This window comes from Cervus canadensis, chromosome 21 (genome assembly GCF_019320065.1).
Source record: "Cervus canadensis isolate Bull #8, Minnesota chromosome 21, ASM1932006v1, whole genome shotgun sequence".
Classification (NCBI taxonomy): domain Eukaryota; kingdom Metazoa; phylum Chordata; class Mammalia; order Artiodactyla; family Cervidae; genus Cervus; species Cervus canadensis.
The window spans coordinates 32,507,759-32,534,569 of NC_057406.1; the positions used below are offsets into that span (position 1 = coordinate 32,507,759).

The 26,811-nt window shown below is 36.4% G+C and overlaps 1 protein-coding gene across 18 annotated transcripts in view; it reads right to left on the reverse strand.

Moving 5' to 3' along the window:
• Nucleotides 1-26,811, reverse strand: part of SOX5 (SRY-box transcription factor 5) — a 1,099,609-nt gene that overhangs the window by 364,560 nt on the left and 708,238 nt on the right. For 16 of the 18 annotated variants that reach the window (XM_043441163.1, XM_043441162.1, XM_043441157.1 and 13 more), the window contains one exon: nt 20,706-20,937. In XM_043441163.1, the coding sequence (XP_043297098.1) occupies nt 20,706-20,936 (231 nt within the window). In that variant the 5' untranslated portion in view covers nt 20,937. The remainder of the gene's footprint in view (nt 1-20,705; nt 20,938-26,811) is intronic. The other 2 variants (XM_043441152.1, XM_043441153.1) reach the window with 1 other exon arrangement.

Genomic DNA, 26,811 nt, shown 5'->3' on the forward strand with positions numbered 1-26,811 from the left:
GGGTGGGATGTTTCGAGAGAACAGCATCGAAACATGTATATTATCTAGGGTGAAACAGACCACCAGCCCAGGCTGGATGCATGAGACAAGTGCTCAGGCCTGGTGCACTGGGAAGACCCAGAGGGATCGGGTGGGGAGGGAGGCGGGAGGGGGGATCGGGATGGGGAACACATGTAAATCCATGGCTGATTCATGTCAATGTATGACAAAAACCACTACAATATTTTAAAGTAATTAGCCTCCAACTAATAAAAATAAATGGAAAAAAAAATAATAAAGTTCATTTCATGTATAATGTTCATGACAATTTATTTCTATACAACATAAAAGTACTCCATTCCAGGTATTTGATTCAATTTGGTCTGATAATATGATACCTCTGACTTCTGTGAATGTTTTCTACATTTTGTTGTTGCTGTTTAGTCTTTTGAGACCCCAGGGACTGTAGTCTGCCAGGCTCCTCTGTCCATGGGATTTCCCAGGAAAAAATACTGGAATGGGTTGCCATTTCCTTCTCCAGGGGATCTTTCCAACCCAGGGATCAAACTCATGTCTGCTGCATTGGCAGGCGGATTCTTAACCACTGAGCCACCTGGAGAGCCCTAACTATATTTACCCCTCCACAATTTTAACATTTTCATGTTATATGTCCAAAATTCTTAAGAAGTATAAAACTAGGTATATATTTTTTAATACAGAAAAAAAAGGAAAGTTTTCCCATTTACAGTTAGTGTGATAACTGACAATCTTTTACTTCTTGTTTTTAGACTTTCTCTGTATTTTTATTTCACTCAGTTTTTCTGGCTATTCTGGAAAATACTGTATGACATTGACTTTTTAAATATTGAAAGTGAAAGTGAAAGTTGCTCAGTCCTGAGCAACTCTTTGCAACCCCATGGACTATACAGTCCATGAAATTCTCCAGGCCAGAATACTGGAGTGGGTAGTCTTTCCCTTTTAGGGGATCTTCCCAATTCAGAGATCGAACCAGGTCTCCGGCATTGCAGGCGAATTCTTTACCAGCTGAACCACAAGGGAAACCCAAGAATACCAGAGTGGGTAGCCTATTCCTTCTCCAGCAGATCTTCCCAACCCAGGTTTAAATACTGAAGATCTCCTAAAAAATAACCTACAATAATCAAGTATGCTATTTACTATAGGCATCCAGTCCTAGAATAAGGCTCTCTACCATCCCATATTTATGACTGATTAACTGTATGGTCATGGCTGTTTGACACTCAGGCTACCGTCCCCCTCCAAACCACCCAGAAGGTTCTGTGTTAGGAGATGATAGTGAAGTTTACCAGGATGCAGTCCTGTTACTTTTTGACATGCTGTTGTTTCATGACATAGAATGGTATCTGTCCTCCATGACTTTCTATATCAAATTCACAATTTACCTCAGAGAAATTCTTCCAAGTTTTAGTATATGATTTTGCAGAGTTCTCATTAAATGTGTTTATTAAATAAATAAGAGAGAAGGAGAAGTAAGAGATAAGGGAAAGCTTAATATTTTTGATAATACCAAATTGGACTCTCCTGGTCTCACAGTGGATTAGAATCCACTTGCCAAGACAAGGGACACGGGTTCGATCCCTGGTCCAGGAAGATTCCACATGCAACTAAGCCTGTGCCCTGCAGCTACTGAGCTCACACTCTAAAACCCATGAACTGCAACTACTAGCCCATGTGCTGCAACTACTGAAGCCATGCACCTAGCAGCCATGCTCTACAACAAGAGAAGTCACTTCAATGAGAAGGCCGAACTGCACACCACAACGAAGAGTGGCCTCCATCCTCCTCACCTAGAGAAAGGCCATGAAAAGCAACAAAGACCCAGCAGAGCCAAACATTTTAAAAATAAAATTAATTACTTAATTCAAAAAATTGTGGTGATACCACATCAATTTACCTCTAAGTCCTGAACTTAACAAAAAAATAATAATAATTACTTCTCAATGTTAGAAATAGTTAAACATGAGAGAGAGGGGCTACCAAGTGACTTTCTCTTTTAAATAGAAAAGCTGCTAATGCATCTAATCTGACAAAAAATATATTAGGGAAAAAAAATTATCAACAGGGAGGAGAAGGAGGAAAAGACTGTGTTCAGAAGTCACCTCTAAGACAATACAGAGCATTACTACAACAACTTAAGAATTTTTTGTCATTTTCTTTTCATTGAAAAACACCATGTTTATGACAATGCAAACTTCCTAGACATTAACGCCCTATGTTAGTCAAACAGTATGGTATCAGGGCACCTTAGGAAGGATTTAACTAGTCATCCCCTAAATTTGTATGTTTTCTTTTTCATCGTTCTGGTAGCAGGCAGAAGATAGCAATTTACCAAGAAAAAAGAAACACACATACACAACCTCTGTTCCACATCACTTGTAAGCTAAATAACTGTGTGTTTCCTTGTCTGGACTTTGAATTCATGGCACTGGAGAACTGAAATACATCCTTATACTAGAATTAAAGCCAATCTATGGCTCAAAAAATTGACCGAGGGAAAGGCTGTCAGTGAAAAGTGAAGTAAAGTGAAGTCGCTCAGTCTTCGTGATCCCATGGACTGTAGCCTGCCAGGCTCCTCTGTCCATGGGGTTTTCCAGGCAAGAATACTGGAGTGGCTTGCCATTTCCTTCTCCAGGGGATCTTCTGGACTCAGGGGTCAAATCTGAGTCTCCTGCACTGCAGGCAGACTCTACCATCTGTAAAAGCAAAACTAAAAAACAAAAGGATGTTAAGAGGGACAGTTTTAAGTGGTCAGGAGCAGCATATGAACTTCAGGACTACTTCCAGCATGGCAGCCCAGTGAAAAGCCTCCAAGGCAGACTTGGTGAAAGCACTTCCAATTACTGTGTCTGTATGTCAGTATCTTACTTGCCGGATATATAGCCCCAGTGTGAGGATGTACCCCAGTAATGCCCTATGACAGGCTTACACTATAGGAAAGTAATTATCTATTTTGGTGGCTAAGGCCCATTGGGGGAAGCTGTGAATACTTTCTCTAGAAAAATTTGTAAGTATATCTATCACACAATTTCAGGGGGTTCACAGATTCCATAAAGCTCACACTGCAGTCCTCAAAGTGATTTAACATCAGATTTAAAACACTAGCTCTAGAGGTTAGTGAGGAAGCAATTCACAGGGCTACACTTTAGGGATGAAGAGTTTTCAGCTCGGGACATATAGGAATAAACACTTCTGGCATTTTGAATCTTTACATTATCCCTTCCTTTTATTCAAATTCCAAGAGCATAAACCAAGCACAGAAAAATATGTACTGGATTTTGGTTAATTTATCAACATTTTAAGACAGGGGAAAAAGAGGGTATTATTTATATCTAGAACTTAGAAAACACATGAAGGGTGCAGCTGCAGTCTGGCAGAAGAATGAGGCAAATTAATCTTTTGACTTTGTCTCTCTCACTTCTTTTAATAGAATTAAAAAGAACCTGAAGACTGAAGCAGTGCCAGGTAAGCTCTAGAAGAAGAAAAAACCTGGGTACTTCCATTTAAGGCATGGTTCACTTGCTAGTTCTCTTGAGCAGTCCCTCTTAAAGAGTGGAAGAACTAGTATCTGAGCCTTATTTCCCCCTACCTCTTCATCACCAATCAATTCTTTTGGAAAGTATTATTTAAAAAAATAACTCTTACATAAATAGACTATTTGTAGAATAAAAAGGGATTAAAATAAAAAAATAAATACACTCTTAATGCCAATGTATAAAGAGGAAATGTCATTTTTAGATTAATGAGATCTATTATTTTATGTAAAGTGGCCATTTGATATAATTGTATCTTATCTATTGTCAACTTAATATAAAATTTCTTTTCTATTAGAATTTTAAAATGGCTATAGTCTAACCCCAAATTGCTCTAAGGGTATAAGGGGAGAGAGAGAGAGAGGGAGAGGGGGAGGGAGACAGAGAGAGAGGGAGTCTTAAATACCATCTCTCTTCTAGGCAGCAATTTCCCCAGATGAAGAGGTCACCACTGTTTAACAGTGCGCTGCCATGTTAATTTAGTATGACAAGATAAAGCAGTAATCTCAGCTCGTGGAGGCTGTAAACCGCCTGCTATCCGGGGACAAGCTCAAGTCGATTTGCACTGTATATCACTTTATACAATTGCCATGACAAAGCCCCCTGAGTTCTCACATGTAAATCTCTCTATCCCTCTCCTCCTGTAGCCCCCTCTTTTCTCTTTCACTCCCTCCCAATTTTTTTTCTCCCTGCTTCATGTCCAGGTAGACCACATCTACTCAGCACTAATCTCTGAAAACTTAATGCTCTGAACATGACAAGGGACACATAACACACACTCCTCTCACAACCACTCTGTCAAGTCCCCAGTTTAAGAGAAGATGTTCAGGGACTCAGATAATCCATTGATCCCACTTGCATCGGCTTTTATATTTCAATCTGTCGTGTTAAGTTGTCAAGGGGAGAGATTAAACTGATGTTTCATGATTCGAGATTTACTTTCCTAGGAATGATAGTTTTCAAAGCTTGTCTTACTAAGGTCTGCTTAAAGATTATCCCTAAGAAAGCTGATGTATCTTTACTGGTATAAATCTAGTAATAACACCATAAAGTGTTTTAGGTAAGGACATTTTGGAGATATTCAAGGTCATGAACATAAGAATGTAAAACTGAGTAAAATATGGAGTTTTTAAAAATGTCATCTGTGTAGTTCTCTCTGCATGAAGTCAAAACACCATATGTAAAAATGGGGGGAAACGCTTCTATCTATGTAAAACAAAAATAATTATAGACTCAGTGAAGGGGACATAAGAGAAGAGGAAGAATTTATATGATAGGAAATTTAAAGATCACATGAAACACATTAGGAAAGTGACAAGTCAGTTTGATCCAATAAAGAAAGGGCAGAAATAAATGTTCAACTGACAAGAATTAAGAGCTAGAGAAACACATACTACAGTTAGGTGTGTTGGTTTTAGATGTGTTAAAAGCAAGACAACAGGCCCCAAATGGAGTCACTTATGCTAAGCCTCATGTCACCAAACTGAGTTAACTTCATTACAGTTTAGGACTCTCCCAGAAATGGAATCTTGAACCAGTCAATCAGGAATCACTGTGAGGTAATCTGCCTGTTAGACCACTGTCATCCCCTAAAGCAAAGTGACCTTGTCACAACCAATCTGCTTTTTTGCTAGTATCACTTCCTTGTCCCACTGCCTTTGGCCTATGAAAGTTTTTCATTTTGTCCAGGTCTTCAGAGCTCCTTCTACCTGCTAGATAGGATGTCATCCAACTCATTAACCATTGAATAAAGGCAATGAGATCTTTAAAATCCACTCAGTTGAATTTTGTTTTTAACAGATGTCCAAATTCTGACAGGTTGAGCTGTTACAAAAATTCATTTGTATTGTGCCTCCTATCCATATCATACCCTTTTTATATCATCTCAAGCTACTCTTATAGACAAACAGAAATGAGAGAAGAAAGGACTAAATGATCAATAAATATAATACTAAAAAAATCTAAATCCCCCCACAGTGCCTCTAAAATCCCTGAAATCAAAGAGAAATTTTAAAATGTCCTGAAACTTAAAAATCAAAAGTGAACATAATAATAAAACTACAGTAATAAATTTCATTAACTGTGTCCTAAAAGAAAATCATCATGTATGTCCACAAAAGAAAACTGAAGCAAGTTGTTTTGTTTTGTCTTGATGGTGCTTCCCTCTGGTAAACTATTTGGAGAGAGATATATTATTATATGAAGCTACAGAAGAAATGCGTTGACTTCCATCACTCTTTGGAGAATAAATGGGCTGGAAGAATTAGAATGAGGTTAAAAAGGCAGCTCACACTAACTGAATATTCATGATATGACAAACATTATGCCAGGTAATTATTTCATTTAATCATTATATCCACTCTCATTAAGTATTGTTATTTCAACATGTAGATAAGGAAAGCTGCACTTAGAATGTCTTCTCTGAACAAAGATTTTGGAGACATTCATTCATTTATTCAACTATTTTGAGATACTTGCTGTGGGTCAGCCATGGTGTGACTCTAGGGTATATAAAACTGAATAAGACAGACCTTTTACCCATAGGAACCATTTGTCCTTTAAATAAGAGTTTGCATCTCATTTTCAAGATGAATTACACCCAAAGATACTGACAGAGCTAAGTGGTAAGACTACAGAACCACTTATAATGGGGAGGGGAATGTAGGTAATATTCCTCCAGGTTACTAAAAGGAAAGCATGATTATTGGGAGACTAAAAGAAGACAATGTTTTGTTCTGGTAATTAACAGTAACTAGTAAACAGCATGAAAACTATTCAATAAATAGAGCATCTATTAAGTTCTTCCTAAGCAATAGGCATGGTTCAAGGCCAGTTATGAGAATTCTGCTATTTAATCCTTGTTTTAGTCACTCAGTCATGTCCGATTCCTTGCGACCCCATGGACTTCAGCCCGCCTGGCTCCTCTGTCCATGGGATTCTCCTGGCAAGAATACTGGAGTGGGTTGCCATTACCTTCTCCAGGGGATCTTCCTCATCCAGAGATCAAACCTGGGCCTCTTGCATTGCAGGCAGATCTTTACCATCTGAGCCACCAGGAAGCCCTATTTAATCCTTAAAATCTCTCTATATATTAGGAGGTTCTATTATCAGCCCCAGCTTTAGATGAGAAAACAAAGATACATGAGATGCCACACAACAAAGACAAGATCACACACATCACAAAATACAGGATTATGACTGGAACTCACACTGCTTAACGGAGAGTGTAGGTGCTTTACCACCTCATTCTTTATCTCATCATCTTATCAAAACATAGTTCTGACTTGGCTTATGTAGATTTCTATTGCAGTGGTGGTTGCAGCTGATAAACAGCCTTAAACAACATTAAGCAAAAATGTAAACTGCCAATGAACAATATCTATGACAACTGAATCTGTTAAAAGTATTTGACTGAGGGACAGTATCTCAGATTGAATGAATGGTCTCCTTTACAAATTACCAAATATATAAATAAGGAAAAGAAACCTTTTAATCCCAAGAGCTTGAGATTTCTATTGGATTTCTCATTTCTAAAGTAGTTTTCCTTAACTTAGGGCTTTCTTGTAAATTTCTTAAATTTACAGGAACTGAAAGCAACTGACATTTAATACAATGTGCCATTTTTCTCTGAGATCAAAGAACTTAAACATTCCTTAGTCACTTTAGCTAATAACTAAGATTTACTAAGCTCCTGCTACATTCCAAGTACCAGAGTGCTTTATGTGAACTGACTTCTTTAAATGTTACGAACACCCTCAAAATAAGATGCTATTGTAATCATTCCCATTTTACAGATGATAAAACAAGGTACAGAGAATTTTGATAACTTGCCAAATGCCATACAGAGGTCAACCAGCAGAACTTGGCATTTACTTGGTAATTTGTCACTAGAGGCCTTGTCGAAACAATTATGCTGTGCCAACAGCCTTCTAGCCAGAGCACAAATTAATAATAATCTTTATATGAAAGGTTTAGCAAATAATCCTCTGAAGTTTCACATATTGCCCAATAGCCAATGTATAACTTCAAATTCACATTCTGAAATACTTAAACCTGTTGGTCTATTTAAGTCCAGCTTAAAAAAAAACTTAAAAATCAAGTTATCTCTGAGTTAAGGTATAATAATCAAGCAACAGCTGTTTCACCTGCATTTCCTACAAGTATTTCTAAAAGCTTCTAAAAGTATATATTCTGATAAACTATGAAAAAAATATTTTAAAGTTTGCATGAATGGAAAAGCAGTGAGCACAGATACTAAGTTCTGATGTCACAAATCCAAATTATACCACGTATATATATTTGGCAAATCCCTTTCTCTAAGACAGCAATCTGCCTGTACAATGGGAAAAAAAATCACAGTTGCTGAGCTCCTTGGTTTGACAAAATTGACTAAGATAACAAACATAGGGTGCTGGTACAAAGAAAACAGTGAAACATTATACATTCCTATTATTATTAATTACTGAATGCCATATTCGAGAGAGCACCAACTGTTTGGAATCTTCCAGATCTGGGTTGCAAAGATCAGACTAAAGATAGGCTGCAAAATATATTCACACAAGACTTTCAAAGTTGCTTCTTATACTCCGCTGATAACCCTGGGGAAATCAGAATCTCAGATACACAAGAAGTGTGCTCTCTGAGTCTGAGTCCTGTGTCCCAAGTGTGCAAAGCGTGCCAGTCACTGCCACAAGGCCTGATGATGGATTCCGGAAACAGCACAGCTAGCTCCTGTTTCCAAGATGTACACTTACATAGAGGAAAGGGTCTAGAAGTGGCAAGAGAGTTGGTTACAGAGCTCAGTACTTTATTAAGTGGAACACCGTTATCGTAACTTGTTTTCTGTTGGCTTTTTACATGGTACATATTTTATATTTGTACACAATACATATTCTGTGTTTGTACATACTTTGTACAAAGCTACTTAATGGTAGCTTTGCAATTATATTCCTTTTTCATATCTTACCTCCATTTAAAAAAGTTTTATTAACCCTTAGAATGTTATTTTCTTGCCTAGGCACATGCACCAAAAGATTAACTGTTTTATCTGGAGTCAGGCTAGATTTTTAAGAGCTAAGAAGAGACACTGAAGTAAACACTGCTTCTCTATATAATGATAACACTGTTTGCTCTGCTGCCACAGACTCAGCCTTGACTAAATAAGACACAAAATCCAGTCACTTGTGTTCATTTACTTTATCATGTGATGTCAGTGTCACAGAGCCGGCCAAGGCTGCTCTACTTACATTCACACCTCATCTACTCACATGGATCATTCCTAAAAACGGTGTATGGGAGAAACTTTGAAACCATTTTGCCTTTGTACAAAGAATATATGTAACCAAAGAGACTGATTACAATTGTCAACCAAAGTTAGCTTTACATTTATTTCTCATTTCAAATAAGAAAGAACTTTCTCCCCTTATCTAGCAGAATACAGAAAAACATAAAATTTACTTTCTAGAACAATAAATGGGGGGAAATGGCACACAGTGGTCAAAAATGGTAGCAAACTGAACTGCTGCCATGAATTCAGTCTTAATGCTAGTATAAATTATGACATCTCAAAATTTACAGAGGAAATAGAGAATTTAAATATGTTTAATGCTTTTAAATTTATCTAATGCAGCATTAGTGTTCTAAGCATTTTGAATTCATATTGTCATTTCTCAAAGAATCATTTCTCTTGTAACTGCCCCACGTCTTCTCATTAGATTTTCTGTACTATATGATTTCTTTGTATTTTTAAGTTAACACCCCCAAATCAAGGTATTTGTTGAAACTTTTAAAAGAGAAGCTATGTGAGTCTAACTGTCAAACTATGTGAGAAAAGGGAATTGCCATGAAAGTTCAATACTACCTTATATTATTTTTATGACTTTACTTTCTTAAGATCCAAATTAAGTGCTAATGGTTGTGCTTTTTAAAGAGACTGCTTTCCCTTCTTAGGTACAGTAAGTCATTGTACCTAACTAACATAGCCAAGAGGAAACATGGTTTAAGTATTATTTGAAATATTTTGAGGTCCCGTTAGCAAGTTAGTTATTGAGTCTTATAGTTTTCATTCTAATTCTTAAAAATTCAGGCACCAGCACTGCAGAATTCTAATTTATTTTGGATTATCTTAAGTAACTGTCCTTTGCAAGTATTAATATAAAATAAAAAATAATGACAAACTCATCACTATTATGACTTACATTAAGTTAATATAGTGATGCAAACATCAAAATTACTTTCTAATTATGTAAAATGGTCTCCACTCTGATTTCTCATTTTTAGCAGTCTCTATAAAAATTTCAAATTTTGAAAATAAATATGAAGACAAAAACAATTAAAGCAATGGTAAAGAATTGAATGAAAATAGTAACAGAAATTGTCAAATAATTTAAAATGAAAGCTTGTCATAGGCATGCAAAGAGCTTAGACATCCACTAAAGCACTATGTCCCAGACACTTGGATTCACTGACAAGTACAATTTCAAAAACTAATTTGCAAATCAATATAAGGCTCTTTTGTTTGCCATGTTAGGATATTAAAAATAAAATGATCACTACTATCAACAGTGCATCATGAAAGAAACGTTAGAAGTACATAATCCCTGAATAAACTGAAGAAATATATAGTTTTGTTAAAATCTAACTACACAGTCTTTGTTAAAAAAAAAAAAAAATCAGTGAAAACTTTATCATAGGACCAGTTGATCTCTATACAGTGACTAGCCAAACTGCAGGAAGGTTTGGCAATCCCCCAGGAGGCAGTATATGTAACTAAGAAGGAAGTATGTATCAGAGCACAATGGTGCTGATTCTCCCTTCCTGATAATGGCTCCTTTGAGATCCACAAGTAGATCCATTAAGAATGCTTTCTGACAGAGTAAATTGAAAGAGAGAGGAAGAAGAGGAGCAAATGAAAAGGATCAAAGGAAGAAAATGAGCTAAAATTTATAACAAACATCTGAGAAAAAGAATAAAGGTTGGTTCCTAAACTTCTATTTTTAACTTCCAAAGACAAATCGTCCCATCATGCAGGTATGAGGATGAGAAATGGAGTATTTCCTGCCATATGAATAAACAAGGATGCCATAGCCACTAGTGATTCTTGCCTTCCAAATATAAATTTCTGAACCTAGAGGGCACCCAGGAAGGAGAACAATACCTGCAATCTGGCAGCCATTAAGCTGCAGCCACTCCTGATGATGAGGACTAAAGAGCAGGGGTGGGGTCGGGGGGTTAAAAACACAGGACATTGGCCCCACATAGCCGAGATGTATATGAAAGGGATGATTTTAGTGAGCCCAGACTCTTAACATCTTCCCACACGTAGAAAAGCGCTAAATTCCTTAACTTGAGATACCTGCTCTTTAATTAACAATAATCTTCTGACGTTCAGACTACTTTCCCCTTGCTGCAAAACTTTTATAAATCTGACTCTTCTCCCTGCCTCATTGGAGCAGTTCTCTCAGGTTACTTGAGATGCTATCTCTCAGGCTTGAAGTCTTAAAAATTTCTACCAAATAACTCTCAATGTTTAGATTGTGACTATTTTTTCAAATAGACAAGAATAGCGAATGTGATAAAGATGAACACCTATCCCTTCCACAAAAATCAGGAGCACCATTCAAGTCTGTCTCCAGCACTGCTTCCTAGTATCCATGCTGTTTCTAGCATCCTAGTCAAATATCCCACCATTCTTTCCACTTCATTTCCATTTTCATTCAAGGTGGTTATCAAGATTAAAGAAAGGAAACATCCAGAACACTAATAACTAAAGTAGTTGTTTTTATTCCTATTAAAATGAGGCATATATTTTACTAACGTCTCTACATTTTATCTTAAGACCTTTTACAGGGCACTTTGTCTTTAGTATGTTTTCTTAATTTCTTCTTCTTTTCTTAGTTATCTCTTCTGGGAATAAGATATTTAAGCAAAAACAAAATAATGCAAAATTAGAAAATAAAGACTTTGTATTAATAGTAATGATCCAATGTGCATATATTTTTAATATCCTGGCATCTAGTAATTTTCTTACAGGACAACTTCATATTAATATGTTTCTGATCCCCATAGATGAGTTATACTTCAACTGTGAATCTGCTTAGCACTTTTTAGCCTGTATCAGGGTTCTAATATTTTATATTACAATCTGGTGACTTTTGGGCTCATCTTACCCCCATACTATACAAAAAGCTACATGAGGAAAAAGACTAGTTCTTATTCATTTCTGCATCTCTGCTGATAGGTATCCATTGTATATATCTGAGTTGAATCTTTTCATAACAGCCCTATTAAATGTAAGCGATTAATTCCATTAGACCGAATCTTCTTAAGCAAGCACGTTTTGCCCCATTACCATAGCATTAGACGTCCTTACTCATTCCTCTGTCACTGCATAGCACTCTGAGAAGAAGCTCACGGTGGACCCTCATTAAGAGTCCTGAATTCCCGTGGCTGATTCATGTCGATGTATGGCAAAAACCACTACAATATTGTAGCTAGCCTCCAATTAAAATAAATAAATTAATTTTTAAAAAAAGAGTCCTGAACTATCTGGCAATACACATGGTGCTTTTTGCTAGGTGACAATACATCCATTAATTTCTCAAAGCCTGGTTAACTTTAAACTCAACAGTAGTACTTCAAATACTGTGGACATCACATCAATCAAGTTTTTCTCCATCTCATATTAGATGCACTCACACCTGGATGGAAAGGAGTTGTGTGGTAACAGGACACAATCAGATCTATTGCCCAACTTAATAGATGAGTTTGAAAGATCCCAACTGATTGGTTTCCATATGTCCTCATTCCTTTATGAAAGGGCTTCTCAGGTGGCACTACTGGTAAAAAAAAAAAAAAAAAATCACCTCCCAACACAGGAGATGCAAGAGACACAGGATTGATCCCTGTTTTGGAAAGATCCCCTGGTGACAGAAATGGCAACCACTCCAGTATTCTTGCTTGGAAAATCCCATGGACAGAGGAGCCTGGCAGGCTAAGTCCATGGGATTGAGGAGTCGGACACAACTGAGCACATACACACACACACATACATTCCTTCTAGCCTAAGGGTAATTTTCAGAAACAATGGAAATATAAATATTGAACCACTTACATTCAAATACAAGCCTAGCATTTTATCTAAATAAATTCCTTTGTGTGGTATTTTCTGACAACATTTACAGAATAATGTTCAAAACAATGTAATTTCATTGTATGATAAACATCAATTTAGCATAAAAAACAAATACAAGCTTGTCATCATTTTCACCTTGTTTCAATTGAATTGGCCTTGTTTAGATAAGCAAACCTATCTCTTACGGAAGCAACAGTTATAGATAAAAGTGTGTGAAATCATGTGTGTGTGTGTGTGTGTGTGTGTGTAGATTTATACTGCCTACTCTCATAATTTTTAACTGCTACACTGCACATATGGCTTCTAGGCTTACTTTATCTGAATCTTTCTGAATCTATTCTCCATGCTATTAAACTAAGCACATTCCACATCATTCAAAAGTAATTACACTTTTGTCTAGAATGTAGGAGAATGCTCTTTCTAAACAATGAAATTCTCATTATTAGAACTGGCAAAATAATTGTACTAGTGTTAACATCAGTATGCATTATACCATCACAATAACTTATGCTAAGTTTGATGCACAAAGGTAACCAGAAATTTAAAAGCTTATAAAAACCACCATATAAAAATAGGAATCTTTACCATACCATAATTAAGGTCCTATTCTGTGACTTATTTTTAAATAACACATGCAATTTTCTCTTTTCCTTCTCAAGTTTTCTGAACAGTACTTCACACATAAAATTGTCCTAGTCAAACATCGAAAATACATTACTAACAACTGTCAGATTGTAAGCAAAATTTATACAAAGGGTATTTCAAGACACAGCTATCATATAGCAATTAAAACTATATTGGGTAAATAAAAGATCCCAGGAGTTGACAGTGAGCCTGAGCAAGTAAAAGTCTCTCTCTGTCATGGGCACTGAATGAATCTTTTCAGTGTATAAATGTTAAATGTTGCATTTCATACACTGAAGCTTTGCTATAATTTCATGGTTGGTTCTCAGTTATACGTCCTACTTCTATAGAAGATCAGCTTAAAAAAACACCTTTTTATCCTGCTGCTGGACTTTAGGAAGAAACTGATGCACACTGAATTTTACTTTATGATAACTAGTGTCTCTGCATGCTTAAATGCATTAAGATACATCCAATTACTAAAACTAATCAACACATCATATACCCAAAGTTCTTTAACAATTCCAGGAAAATCTTATTAATATAAGTAATAAATAAGAGTACATTATAGCATCACACTTACAAATCCACTGGGTCTTTATATGTTCAAACAATTATATGCAAATATAGCATGTATTTCATATGAAATTCAGTTATTTATTGAGAGAACAATTCAAATTACTTTTTTAAAACTATATTCTTAAGTAACTGTATACTTTAAAAATCAATCTTGGGAAGCAGCAGTGTATCCCCACTCTGCAGTCATACAAAACTGTTCACTCAACTCAAGAGGAACTTAAGTCAAAAGAGAGTTTGGCTGAAAGAGAAAACATTTTATAGGAAAAAAAAAGACAATTGGTTATTCAGTAACCACAGGTGGTCAAGACTTCCATTTCACATCCCTTTTGACACTAAAACAACCATCTAAGCAGCAGAAGTAGCATGTAGCCAGATAAAATGAATACCAACATGGCCACCACAGAGTACCCTGGCTGCCTCTCATGCTGCTACTTGATTTCTCTTCAGACTTACTCTGTTTCCCTCTTGTGCTCATAAATAATCATGTTGACTGACATAAGGATATGTTCTGGATAGTCCTTTGCATTATGAAATAAATCTATCTATATCAGAACTATCATTAAAAATGAGCCAGAAATTATAGTGTCTCTTGCTTGTATCTGAAAATCTGAAGTCACAGCTTCCAAACTCATGTCAAAAAAAAAGAAAAACAAAAACAGGCAGAGGGGGAAAGGAAGTTTGTCCTTCATAAACATAAAGCCCAGAACTGCCTTTTCACTCATGTCATAAACAGACTTGCCAACCTTGTCTTTTACCTTTTTGAAGATTATGTGGGGATTCTTGACAAGATTATAAGAGTTTCAGAGAAGGACCAAGAGAATCAGTCTTTTTCATATTTATAATTATGTATCTCAATCTTACATGGATTAGAAATCTGACAGTATTTTCTACCTATGTGATATTATTATAATTATATATAATATTATTACAGTATAATATTACTCTGAACAGTAAGTAAAACTCTCCAAGAAAAAAAAAAAAAACAACTCTCCAAGAATAGGACTTGTAGTATTTATACCAGTTATAACTGTATGGGGAGTTAGTCTTAGTTAGCCACTTAGCTTATTTCTCCAAAATATCAAGGCAAAAACCCACAACTTCGGAAGGGAAGAATTCCATCTTTATCTGACCCATTTCAAACCTTAACACTTGCATACCCTGAATATGAACATAGGACCCTAATTCCCCAAATTCAATATATGGCAGCAGTCATGAGGTGTACAGAATTTGTATCTCAGGAAATATTTTCCAATATACATTTTATACTGAAAGCATTTCTCTATAACTTCAAGGTGGCATTAAAGGGATTACTCAGAAGTTTTACTTTGTCTCTAAACTATGTAGGCAATACAAAATGTAGACCTCTCAACATCTCTCTTTTTTATTAAAGAATGGAGTATAAATGTCACATATAAACCAGCAATGAAATCTGGTAACCTGTTTTTTTTGTTTCCTTAAATTCAACTCTATCATACAAAGATAATGAGACATTCCCTCTATTTTCAAAGATACTGAATAGGAAAAAAATAATGTATGTTACTATTGAAATAAAAGGACTTAGATGAATATGACAATGGCCTAGTATTCAGAAAAAAATAAAGAATTTTGTGTTGAATAAGAATTCTATGAATGTATTTAACCATTTTGATAACAGAGTAAAATACATCTTAATCAGCTTAACAGCTGAATATATCATGGCTATTATAGCATACTTTCTGTACTACGTTAGTATATTCTACTTTAGTTCTAAAATTTTTAGAAAATCAGCATATTCACCATGAATAATGTCTTAACATCTTTGCTCAAAACATATTTCCTATTTAATCATCCATATAAAATTTGCCATTTAATCAGTACTCATATATCAAGTATTGATTATACTCAATTGAGTATCAATTATACTGGGTATCAGAAATACAAATACATATAACATGTGTGTATATATGTGTAACTGTGCCTTCAAGGAGAAGTATAGTGCATAGAAAGGCAGACATGTAGATACATAAATTATAACACAGACCATGAGAAAAGACATAAACATATACCATAGATAAAGAACCATTCTGTCTTGGGAAGTCAGGGAAAGCATCTAACAGAAGCAACTTTCAACTCAGTCTTGTGGGAGAAACACAATTTACTAGGAAAGTAAAATAAGAAGAGTTTTCCAGGTAGAAAGAATAAGTTTGTGTCATTAGAGGTCACCTGGTATGTTTATGAACATGCATGAAAACCTTCACAAGACTGAAGCACTGGGTCTTGGGCAGGATGTGGTCAAAGAAGAGACAAAAGGCATATTTTGGAGCCAGTCTATATAGAGCTTTATGAGAAGAGAGTTGTAGACTAAATCTTGTAGGCAACAAGGACATACATTAGTTTCCAAAGTGGGATAAATAATCCAACTCTTTTCTCAGGGAAACAAGTCTAGTGGAAGTTGAGAGGAAGATGGGAAAGAGAAGAGGCTGGAAATTTGAGATCGTATAAAAGAAATCAAGACATTTTTGAGGCAGGAACAAATTTAGAAACCGAGTAGATATATACAGTAAAAGAAACTATCAGTGTTGATGTTTCTAAAACTAAGTTAAATCATTTCAACGTACACTGGATTAATGTCAAGTACAGCAGATCTTTAAATTTGGGGGCTTCAGATCTACTTGAGAATCTGATAAAAACCATAACCCTACTCACATGTGTGCACACACAGAATTCTCCATTTATCTTCAGGAAAACCACAGACCCTAGTGAAGAATTTCTCCCCTGGGTAAAGTTGCTTGAGGAAAGGAGTCATGCCTTATGAAAATTATTTCCATAGTGCACAATGAAAACTTGGTACAAAGAAGGTAGTTCATAGGTTTTATTTAGTTACACTGTATTCTCCATTACAAACTGGATTTCATTTTCATTAACACCCTGCATATTGACTGCAGCACTTTCACAGCATCATCTTTCAGGATTTGAAATAGCTCAACTGGAATTCCATCACCTCCACTAGCTTTGTTCGCAGTGATGCTTTCTAAGGCCCACTTGACTTCACGTTCCAGGATGTCTGGCTCTAGGTGAGTTATCACACCATTGTGATTATCTGGGTCGTGAAGATCTTTTTTGTACAGTTCTTCTGTGTATTCTTGCCACCTCTTCTTAATATCTTCTGCTTCTGTTAGGTCCATATCATTTCTGTCCTTTATTGAACCATCTTTGCATGAAATGTTTCCTTGGTATCTCCGATTTTCTTAAAGAGATCTCTAGTCCTTCCCATTCTATTGTTTTCCTCTATTTCTTTGCATTGATCGCTGAGGAAGGCTTTCTTATCTCTCCTTGCTATTCTTTGGAACTCTGCGTTCAAATGGGGATATCTTTCCTTTTCTCCTTTGCTTTTCGCTTTTCTTCTTTTCACAGCTATTTGTAAGGCCTACTCAGGTCAGTTTTCATTCCAATCACAAAGAAAGGCAATGCTAAAGAATGTTCAAACTACTACACAATTGCACTCATCTTACACGCTAGTAAAGTGCTCAAAATTCTCCAAGCCAGGCTTCAGCAATACGTAGACCGTGAACTTCCAGCTGTTCAAGCTGGTTTTAGAAAAGTCAGAGGAACCAGAGATCAAATTGCCAATATCCGCTGGATCATCGAAAAAGCAAGAGAGTTCCAGAAAAACATCTATTTTTGCTTTATTGACTATGCCAAAGCCTTTGATTGTGTGGATCACAGTAAACTGTGGAAAATTCTGAAAGAGATGGGAATACCAGACCACCTGACCTGCCTCTTGAGAAACCTATATGCAGGTCAGGAAGCAACAATTGGAACTGGACATGGAACAACAGACTGGTTTCAAATAGGAAAAGGAGTACGCCAACGCTGTATATTGTCACCCTGCTTATTTAACTTATATGACGAGTACATCATGAGAAACACTGGGCTGGAAGAAGCACAAGCTGCAGTCAAGATTGCCGGGAGAAATATCAGTAACCTCAGATATGCAGATGACACCACCCTTCTGGCAGAAAGTGAAGAGGAACGAAAGAGCCTCTTGATGAAAGTGAAAGAGAAGAGTGAAAAAGTTGGCTTAAAGCTCAACATTCAGAAAACTAAGATCATGGCATCCAGTCCCATCACTTCATGGGAAATAGATGGGGAAACAGTGGAAATAGTGTCAGACTTTATTTTGGGGGGCTCCAAAATCACTGCAGATGGTGATTGCAGCCATGAAATAAAAGGCACTTACTCCTTGGAAGGAAAGTTATGACCAACCTAGAGAGCATATTGAAAAGCAGAGACATTACTTTGCCAACAAAGGTCTGTCTAGTCAAGGCTGTGGTTTTTCCAGTGGTCATGTATGGATGTGAGAGTTGGACTGTGAAGAAAGCTGAGCGCCGAAAAATTGATGCTTTTGAACTGTGGTGTTGGAGAAGACTCTTGAGAGTCCCTTGGACTGCAAGGAGATCCAACCAGTCCATCCTAAAGGAGATCAGTCCTGGGTGTTCATTGGAAAGACTGATGCTGAAGCTGAAACTCCAGTACTTTGACCACCTCACGCGAAGAGCTGACTCATTGGAAAAGACCCTGATGCTGGGAGGGATTGGGGGCAGGAGGAGAAGGGGATGACAGAGGATGGGTGGATGGATGGATGGCTGGATGGCATCAACAACTCCATGGACATGAATTTGAGTAAACTCCGGGAGTTGGTGATGGACAGGGAGGCCTGGCGTGCTGCGATTCATGGGGTCGCAAAGAGTCGGACACAACTGAGCCACTGAACTGAACATCCTGCATTGTAGCATCCACTTGTGCCAACTACAGTATGTATTAAGAATTTAACATACTTTTCTCATATTCATCCTTGAATGTACTTAAGATAGTTTCCCCTTTCTTCTAGCAATAATTATTTATATTCACTCCTTTAAATTTGTGTGTTTATGTTTATAGCAGTATTACAGGAAAACCAAACCAAGAAGTACCCCCCACATGAAATTCTCTGAAAGAAGGCAATGGTCAACATACTGAGAGGGGGAAAAGCATGAGCACTGATGCAACGTCAAATGGGGAGTCTGACCTCTCTACCCTGTTGAGTTGCTTACTATCATTTTCCCCCTTTCCTTTTCTAGTTTTAACCTTTGTGAAGGAGGCCAAGAAGTTATATCATTGCACATTACTAACATGAACTCATAGTAGAGGGGAAAGAAGGAGGAATTATGGATAGTGTGATTTAACTTGACAAATAAGAGATTATCAGAATATTAAATGTGTGTGCATAATTGTGAAGAGCTTATAAAATTTAAAAGCACGAAATCCAAACATCTGGGTAAACTCTGGTTCTCCCACTTACTAGCTGTGATCTGGAGCAAACTACTTAGACCCACTGTGCCTCAGTTTCCTCCTCACCTATAAAATGGGATTAATGATAACACCTCATTGAATTACTGTGATGGTTAAATGAATTTAATATATGTCATGTGCTTGAAACAACACACCTGTAAGAGTACTATATAAGAGTTAGCTAAAACATTCTTCTTGGTAAGAAAATTTGGCACACAGTCAAAAATACTCAGAGAAATTCTGCCTTTGAGGATTCAAATTTGAATGGAAGTATTTAAATCTAATGTGAATTATCAAAGAACAGTGTTTATTTCACGGATATTAGAAGAGAATCTGATTCTTCTTGTTGGTTTAATTCTATATCCAGTAATTCAATGACATAAACAAGTGGGTGTATTTCAGTACCAAACACATGTATGATGTGTAATCATTTCCTAGAGAAGTCCCACCACCCCGCAGAAAATAAATAAATAAATAAAATAGAGATTTAACAGAATCAGAGCCTTTTTTTAAAGATATGAGAATGTATGAAGAAATATTTTTGTTGATGTGACCTGGTTCAAATTAACAGCACGGGCATCCTTGAAGTAGAAAAGGGGCCACAAATATTGTGATACCCACCCAAGAAGTCATGTTGAAAAGGCAAGGGTAGCTTGACTGGCAGCTAAGGGCCAGGCTACCTTGCCAGCCTGCTGTTTCTGTGCATTTAATTTCCTAAGAAGAACCTAAAGGCCTTATTTATTTGTGTGTGGGTCTTCTGTTTAAGCTTCAGCCAAAGATACTATGCTGTCTTCTCCCTCTCATCTGTGAAACCATGGCTTCCTAATTTTCTGCGGTGATCCAGACCCCAGGAGCAGGGGCCAAATAAATTATCCGGAGCTGCAAATTCTAGAATAGGATGTACAAGGGAATTACTGAATTATCAAAGCAACAGAGTGAATGGGACTGAGTTAGGAATTAGTGCAATTACATCAGAAATGTATTGTCTCTATGAAACATGCACTTCTGTAATATTCCAAATACTATAAGAAATATTGGAACCCAATCTGAGGGAAGCAAAAATTGAAAGAAAAAAAAAAAACACCCTGATTTATCATGGTGGAATTACTCAAAAAATTCTATAGCTCTATCTGGAAAAATTATTAGAATTTTATTACTCTTTATTAGAAATATATCTCTTTATTAGAAATATAAAGATACCTAACTTTCTTGAGGACTAATTTTAAACATGTTCATATTATTCTTAGATTATGTTTTTTCCACTAATTAAGTTGGGAGCATCTCAAAAGCAGAATTCTTGAAAAACAAAAACCAAAGCAAACAAAAACAGTTTAAGTATACTCCCTGCTGGAATCAATGTACTTACAAAGAATTCTAAGATGTTAGGAGTGAATCTTGTGTGTGATTATTAAGTAGATGATAATTACAAAGCATAGGACTGAAGCCAAGCTACTAGAGGAGCAGATTGGTCACAAAGTGAGTGTGGGCACAATAGACCATGAGAAACCTACCATCGTATTGTGCTGAGAAGTGGGAGTCCTATGGCCACAAGTCTCTTGCGTCAGCAGAGAAACTGGCTGAAATTCCTCAGAGTGAGGCTTGTTGGGAAAACTCACATGCAAGGGAAGGTGAAAGGCTGGGAGCCCGTCACTCTCCTCTTCTTCCACTTTCTGTCTGCTTGTCACCATGGCTACCTCTCCATCTGCTTCCCCATACGGAGAGGCTGGTCGCTTGGAAGACATCCTGGAAGGAACAAAAGAGGAGAAAATAATGAAACCTCCACATAAATCCTTAATGCCGTCATTGTGTGGTTAGGGGCCATTGTAACAGAAATGCCTTTTTGTGCTGGCAGAGAGCAGGAAACCATCCAAATACCACTGCAAAGCACACACAATCAGAAACAATGGCCAAGCAGGTAGCAACAGAACAGTGCTTGTTTGTTGTGAGAATAATACACTAATATAGCACTCTCTTGTATTCTGGCTTCTTAAACAAGAGAATTCACCTAAGAACACTGCATAATGAAAGACCATTCCATTTTAAAGGGAAGAAAAATACCCATCTCATTTTGCACGTTGATAGACCTTACTGAAGACAGAACATCCATGAATAGCAAATACTGTTGGCAGTTAAAAGAAGGGAAATAACTAAAAATTTTTTCACCAAAGAGTAAACAAAGTAAATGAATCACTGTCATTATAAAAAATTACATTAAAAGTAGGATTATTGTAAAATGTAGAAATATTGGTTATTGGCAAACCTCAGGTCACAGAACAAAAAGTTTGATATTTGTTTAAAGCTTATTAAGAATTGAAGAAATTTTACAATCACTGTTAATCCTCAAATATTTAAGGACTTTTCTCTCTCACATCCCCAAGTCACCCAATTTTGACTTTTAGTTCTAATATAAAATTTATAGGTAGCAAAAAAAATGGTAAGAATATAAAAATATTTCAATTTTATTTCCACAGTTTCATGAAATATTTAGCTGTGGATTCTCAGACTTATTTCTTCCTTATAATACCTGAGCAAAGAAAAAATAAATTAAATAAGCATGTTTTGTTTTGACAAGCTAATGCCTATATGACAATACACTTAGATATTTTTTTTGTACTTGAGTCTGATTGAGAATGTTATCAGAGGTTAAAAATAAATGTCAAATATGTTTAGTGAAATATAAGATACATTTTCTTTTCTTTAAACTTTTCATGGAAGAAGAATAGAGTTAAAATTTTTAATTAAAGAAAAGGTCTGGTATTTACAACTTGAGTTGACCTTGAAAAACACTCTAATTTTTGTTCAACAATTAGTGTTTACAAAATCATCCATACTTATTCTATACCACTGATACAGGAGACAGGAAAGTATGAACTAACTGCCACATCACTTCATTTATATGTATCACTGATTTTTAAATTTAAAATATACTACCAAATGAGAGGGCTCTAATCTTTGTTGAATGATGCTATTCTTAGTGTTAGAAGTTTTCAAAGACAAGTGTATATATTGTCTGGATATATTCTGTGAAGATATAATAGCAGAGTAGAAAAAAACAAAGGCTGTGGAATCAGACAAACACAAAATAAAACACTGATTCTGCTACTTACTAGCTGTGAGACTTACTTTAATCTCTATTTCAGTTTACTCATCTTTAAAATGAGATGTAATATCCACCTGTAATACTTTGAGAATGAACTACGTTCTGCATGAAAAATGGCTTACAGAGCATTTTGCTCGGAGCAGACGCTCAATAAAAAATACTGTTGTTTATTTCACTACCTTTAAAACTACAGTGTGACCCACCGCCCTCAAAAACACAAAAACAACGGCAACAACAACAAAAACTCAAAAATGACAATGCAGATTGCCTCCTAAGAGTTAAACTGTAAAATCAACACTGGATACACAGTCTCCAATAGAGAAATGCTCCCTGGTTAGTCACACTTGATAATAAACTGATCAAATGTGTTATCAAGTATTAAAGAAAAAATGTTATTGGCAGAAGTCTTGATCAGCAGAAGAACAGAGAAAAGAAAGGAAATAGTACTGGTTACCAAGCACTGTTTAAAGGAGAAGCGGACTGGGCCAGCACATTTCAGGTATCTTTAACTATTTCTGGTCTCGTTACTAAGGTTTACCCCAGGTATACTCTAAGTATGTAGAAAGAGCAAGCGCCTGGGATCAACAGTTAGAAAAGACTGAGTCTCATTAGAAGTGGTGAAGTGAAAGTCGTTCAGTCGTGTCCAACTCTGTGACCCCAGGGACTATACAATCCATGGAATTCTCCAGGCCAGAATACTGGAGTGAGTAGCCTTTCCCTTCTCCAGGGGATCTTCCTGCAGATTCTTTACCAGCTGAGCCACAGGGAAGCACAAGAATATTAGAGTGGTTAGTCTATCCCTTCTCCAGTGGATCTTCCCGATCTAGGAATCAAACCCGTTTCTCCTGCACTGCAGGCGGATTCTTTACCAACTGAGCTATCAGGGAAGCTCTTAGTCTCATTGGGGACATTTAATCTATCCCCAAATTGACAGATTAAACTTTATATGATAACTTAACACTAGAGATATTTAACTCCCACTGTATCGTTTCCATGCTACCCAAGTAAACTTTTTTTTAAAAAAAGCATTTATTTTTAATTGAAGGATAATTGCTTTACAATATTATATTTGGTTTCTGCCATACATCAACATGAATCAGCCATGAGGATATGTAGCTCCTTCCCTCTCGAACCTCCCTCCCACCTCATCCCACCCCTCTAGGTTGTCACAGAGCACCAGATTTGAGCTCCCTGTGTCCAAGCAAACTTCTGATTCCCATAAAGGGAATGAGGTGACAGAACATACTTAAATACACAAAGTCTTTGACAAGTAATTTATCACATTAAATCAATAAAGAGACTTTTATTTCTTGGTTTCACATGAAACTTGACTATAATTTTATTCATTTGTTATACAAATTATATTATTTATGGTCCGTGTGGGATTACTATTCTTGCTGGAATTAACAAACTGGTATTTTGGTGCCTACCCCAGTCTTAAATACAGTCAGTCTCTTAACTGTCTGAAAATTTCAGGCTATTAGCAAGAGTCAGTTTCTAGGTTATCAAAAAGAAAACTATATCAGATGGCTTATTTAGTGGCCAGCTGGCTAGTTAATACAATTCTATGACTTTCAGAAGGCATTACCTTTTTGCTGACTTCTACTTTATTAATATCATTATCAGTAATGACTATGAAAATTAAAAGTCTTAAAGTAGATAAAAGGTATATAAAGTAGAGATAGTTAAGATACTGCTATTCTCAAAACTTCTAGTTCTCTCGATATCGAAACTATTTCTACACCTAATTGGATAAACAGTCTTTCCATATACATATCATGTTATGGAAAAAAAATTATAAGGTCTAAAATACCAAGGAGTCATGGTGCTAAAAATCAACTGATTCTAAAATATTATATATTTTAGGTTTATTTCAATTCCATTTTTAGAGACTTATAGAATGTTCTTAAATGTGTTGGACTTATAAGAGTATTGTTATGTAGCTCAGGTAAAAGATTTCTTAAAGATGTTTTAAATTACTAGAATAATGACTATGGTTATAGTTTAGTAATAGGCTGGAAAACTAGACAGAAGCAAAACAAAATACATAAATTATGTTAACAGCTAATAATCTGTTGGTTGTATTATGTGTTTGACTCTTGTACTTCTAAAACTATTGATTACAAAATAACCAATACCATTAAATTCTTGAATTTTTTTGTCTACCAAAGGGTTTTATTTTGGATAGATTAAAGTCTCAATTTTGAAAAAAGCATTAAGGTGGCATTGAAAATTTCCATGTGTTGTCCATCTGGGATATGTAGGATTCCAATCCTTCAGCTTGCACTACATGTCTATGTTACAGTACAAGAACACCTGAGAATAACTTGAGCATCTAGGCTGGGGCATGCTCTTCTATATTCATTCAGAGATGCTTTTTGTCATTCCAGTGGTAAGTGCGAGATGGACAAGGAACAAAACTCAGACTTCAAAGAAAGTGACATGAGACTAATTATAATCTAGGGTAATACTAACTTCTGGAGTTAGTTTATAACTATACAGTTCATTTATAACTATAACAATGACTATTATAGTTCATAAAGTAGTCTTTAACTAACTTCTTTGTGTGTGGACAAGAAAATCTTCTCCAAAGAAGTGATGTCTAATTCCAGGACAGAAAGGAATCTTTATATCATCAACCCTTTACTCACTGCTTACTATGTATACGACTGTTATCTAATGGGAATAAAAAAATGCAACACAGGGTCTCTGCTTTAAAGAATTTATGAACTGTTTATTGTTCAGTTGCCAAGTTGTGTCCAATTTTTTGCGACCCCATGGACTGAGGCATGCCAGGCTTCCCTCTCCTTCATTATCTTCCAGAGTTTGCTCAAACGCACGTTCTCAACTTTGAATACACATTGGAATTACATCAGTTCAGTTCAGTTCAGTTCAGTTCAGTCACTCAGCCGTGTTTGACTCTTTGTGACTCCATGAACCGCAGCACGCCAGGCCTCCCTGTCCATCACCAACTCCCGGAGTCCACCCAAATCCATGTTCATTGAGTCAGTGATGCCATCCAACCATCTCATCCTCTGTCGTCCCCTTCTCCTTCCGCCCTCAATCTTTCCTAGCATCAGGGTCTTTTCATATGAGTCAGCTCTTCGCATCAAGTGGCCGAAGTAGTGGGGTTTCAGCTTCAACATCAGTGCTTCCAATGAACACCCAGGACTGATGTCCTTTAGGATGGACTGGTTGGATCTCCTTGCTCTCCAAGGGACTCTCAAGAGCCTTCTCCAACACCACAGTTTAAAAGCATCAATTCTTCGGCGCTCAGCTTTCTTTATAGTCCAACTCTCACATCCATACATGACTACTGGAAAAACCATAGCCTTTACTAGACAGACCTTTGTTGACAAAGTAATGTCTCTGCTTTTTAGTATGCTGTCTAGGTTGGTCATAACTTTCCTTCCAAGGAGTAAGTGTCTTTTAATTTCATGGCTGCAATCACCATCTGCAGTGATTTACAAGGAGAGGTATAAAAACTACTGCTGCCTGAGTCTCACTGCCAGATATTCTGATGCTATTGGTTTTGGAATGCACACAGCTTATCAGAAATTTCTAAGGCTTCCAGGTGATTCTAATGTGCAGTTAACATGTGCTATTTGTTATTTGTGCAAGTCAGAATAATACCTCCCACCCAAGATGCCCAAACTCTAATCTCTGAAACCAGTGAATATGTTACCTTACAAGGCAAAAGGGACTTTGTAAATATAATTAAGAACTTGGGATAATGAGATTATTCTGGATATTGTGAGTGGACCCAAAGTAATCATATAGGTCCTTACAAAGGAGGGAGGCAGGAGTATTAGAGTCAGAGAGAGTGATAGGAAGATACTATGCGGGACTTTGAAAATGGACTATGCAATCACAAGTCAGAGAACATAGGTGGCCTCTAAAAAGCTATAAAAGGCCATGAAACAGATTTCCCCCAGAACCTCTAGGAAGAATGGGCTTTGCCAACACCTTGACTATAAGACTTCTGACCTCTAGAAAAGTTAAGTGAATAGTTTGCATACAATAATTTGTATAGTTTAAGTCACTAAACTTCTGATAATTTGTTACAAAAGCCACAGAAAACTAATTCAGCACTACCTGAAATATATTTTTTCATACTAGGGATTTTCTCAACCTGAAGTCCTCCTAACCCATTTACACACTTTCTTGCTCCCGCATCTCATTTAGTTTTCTGCTCCAACATCATCTCCAAGCATTTATCACCTGCAGTATTTTAATTATTTTCTTTGTTTATCTGTCTTCCCCACTGTAAGACTGAAGAAGGAAGACTTTAGTTTTGTCCACAGCTCCTTACTCAGGACTTAAAATCCTTTCTGAATGCAGCAGTCTCTCACTCAATGTGTGTTTAATGAAATCTACTACTGAAAACCAGGAACTATCTTACTATTCTCTAACTGCAGACGGTTGTAAGAGCCAGTCTTACAGGTCGTGTAGGCTTAGAAAATGCTCTAATTTCAGAAAAAAAAGAAATCCAGCTCAGTGATAACACTCAATTTCTT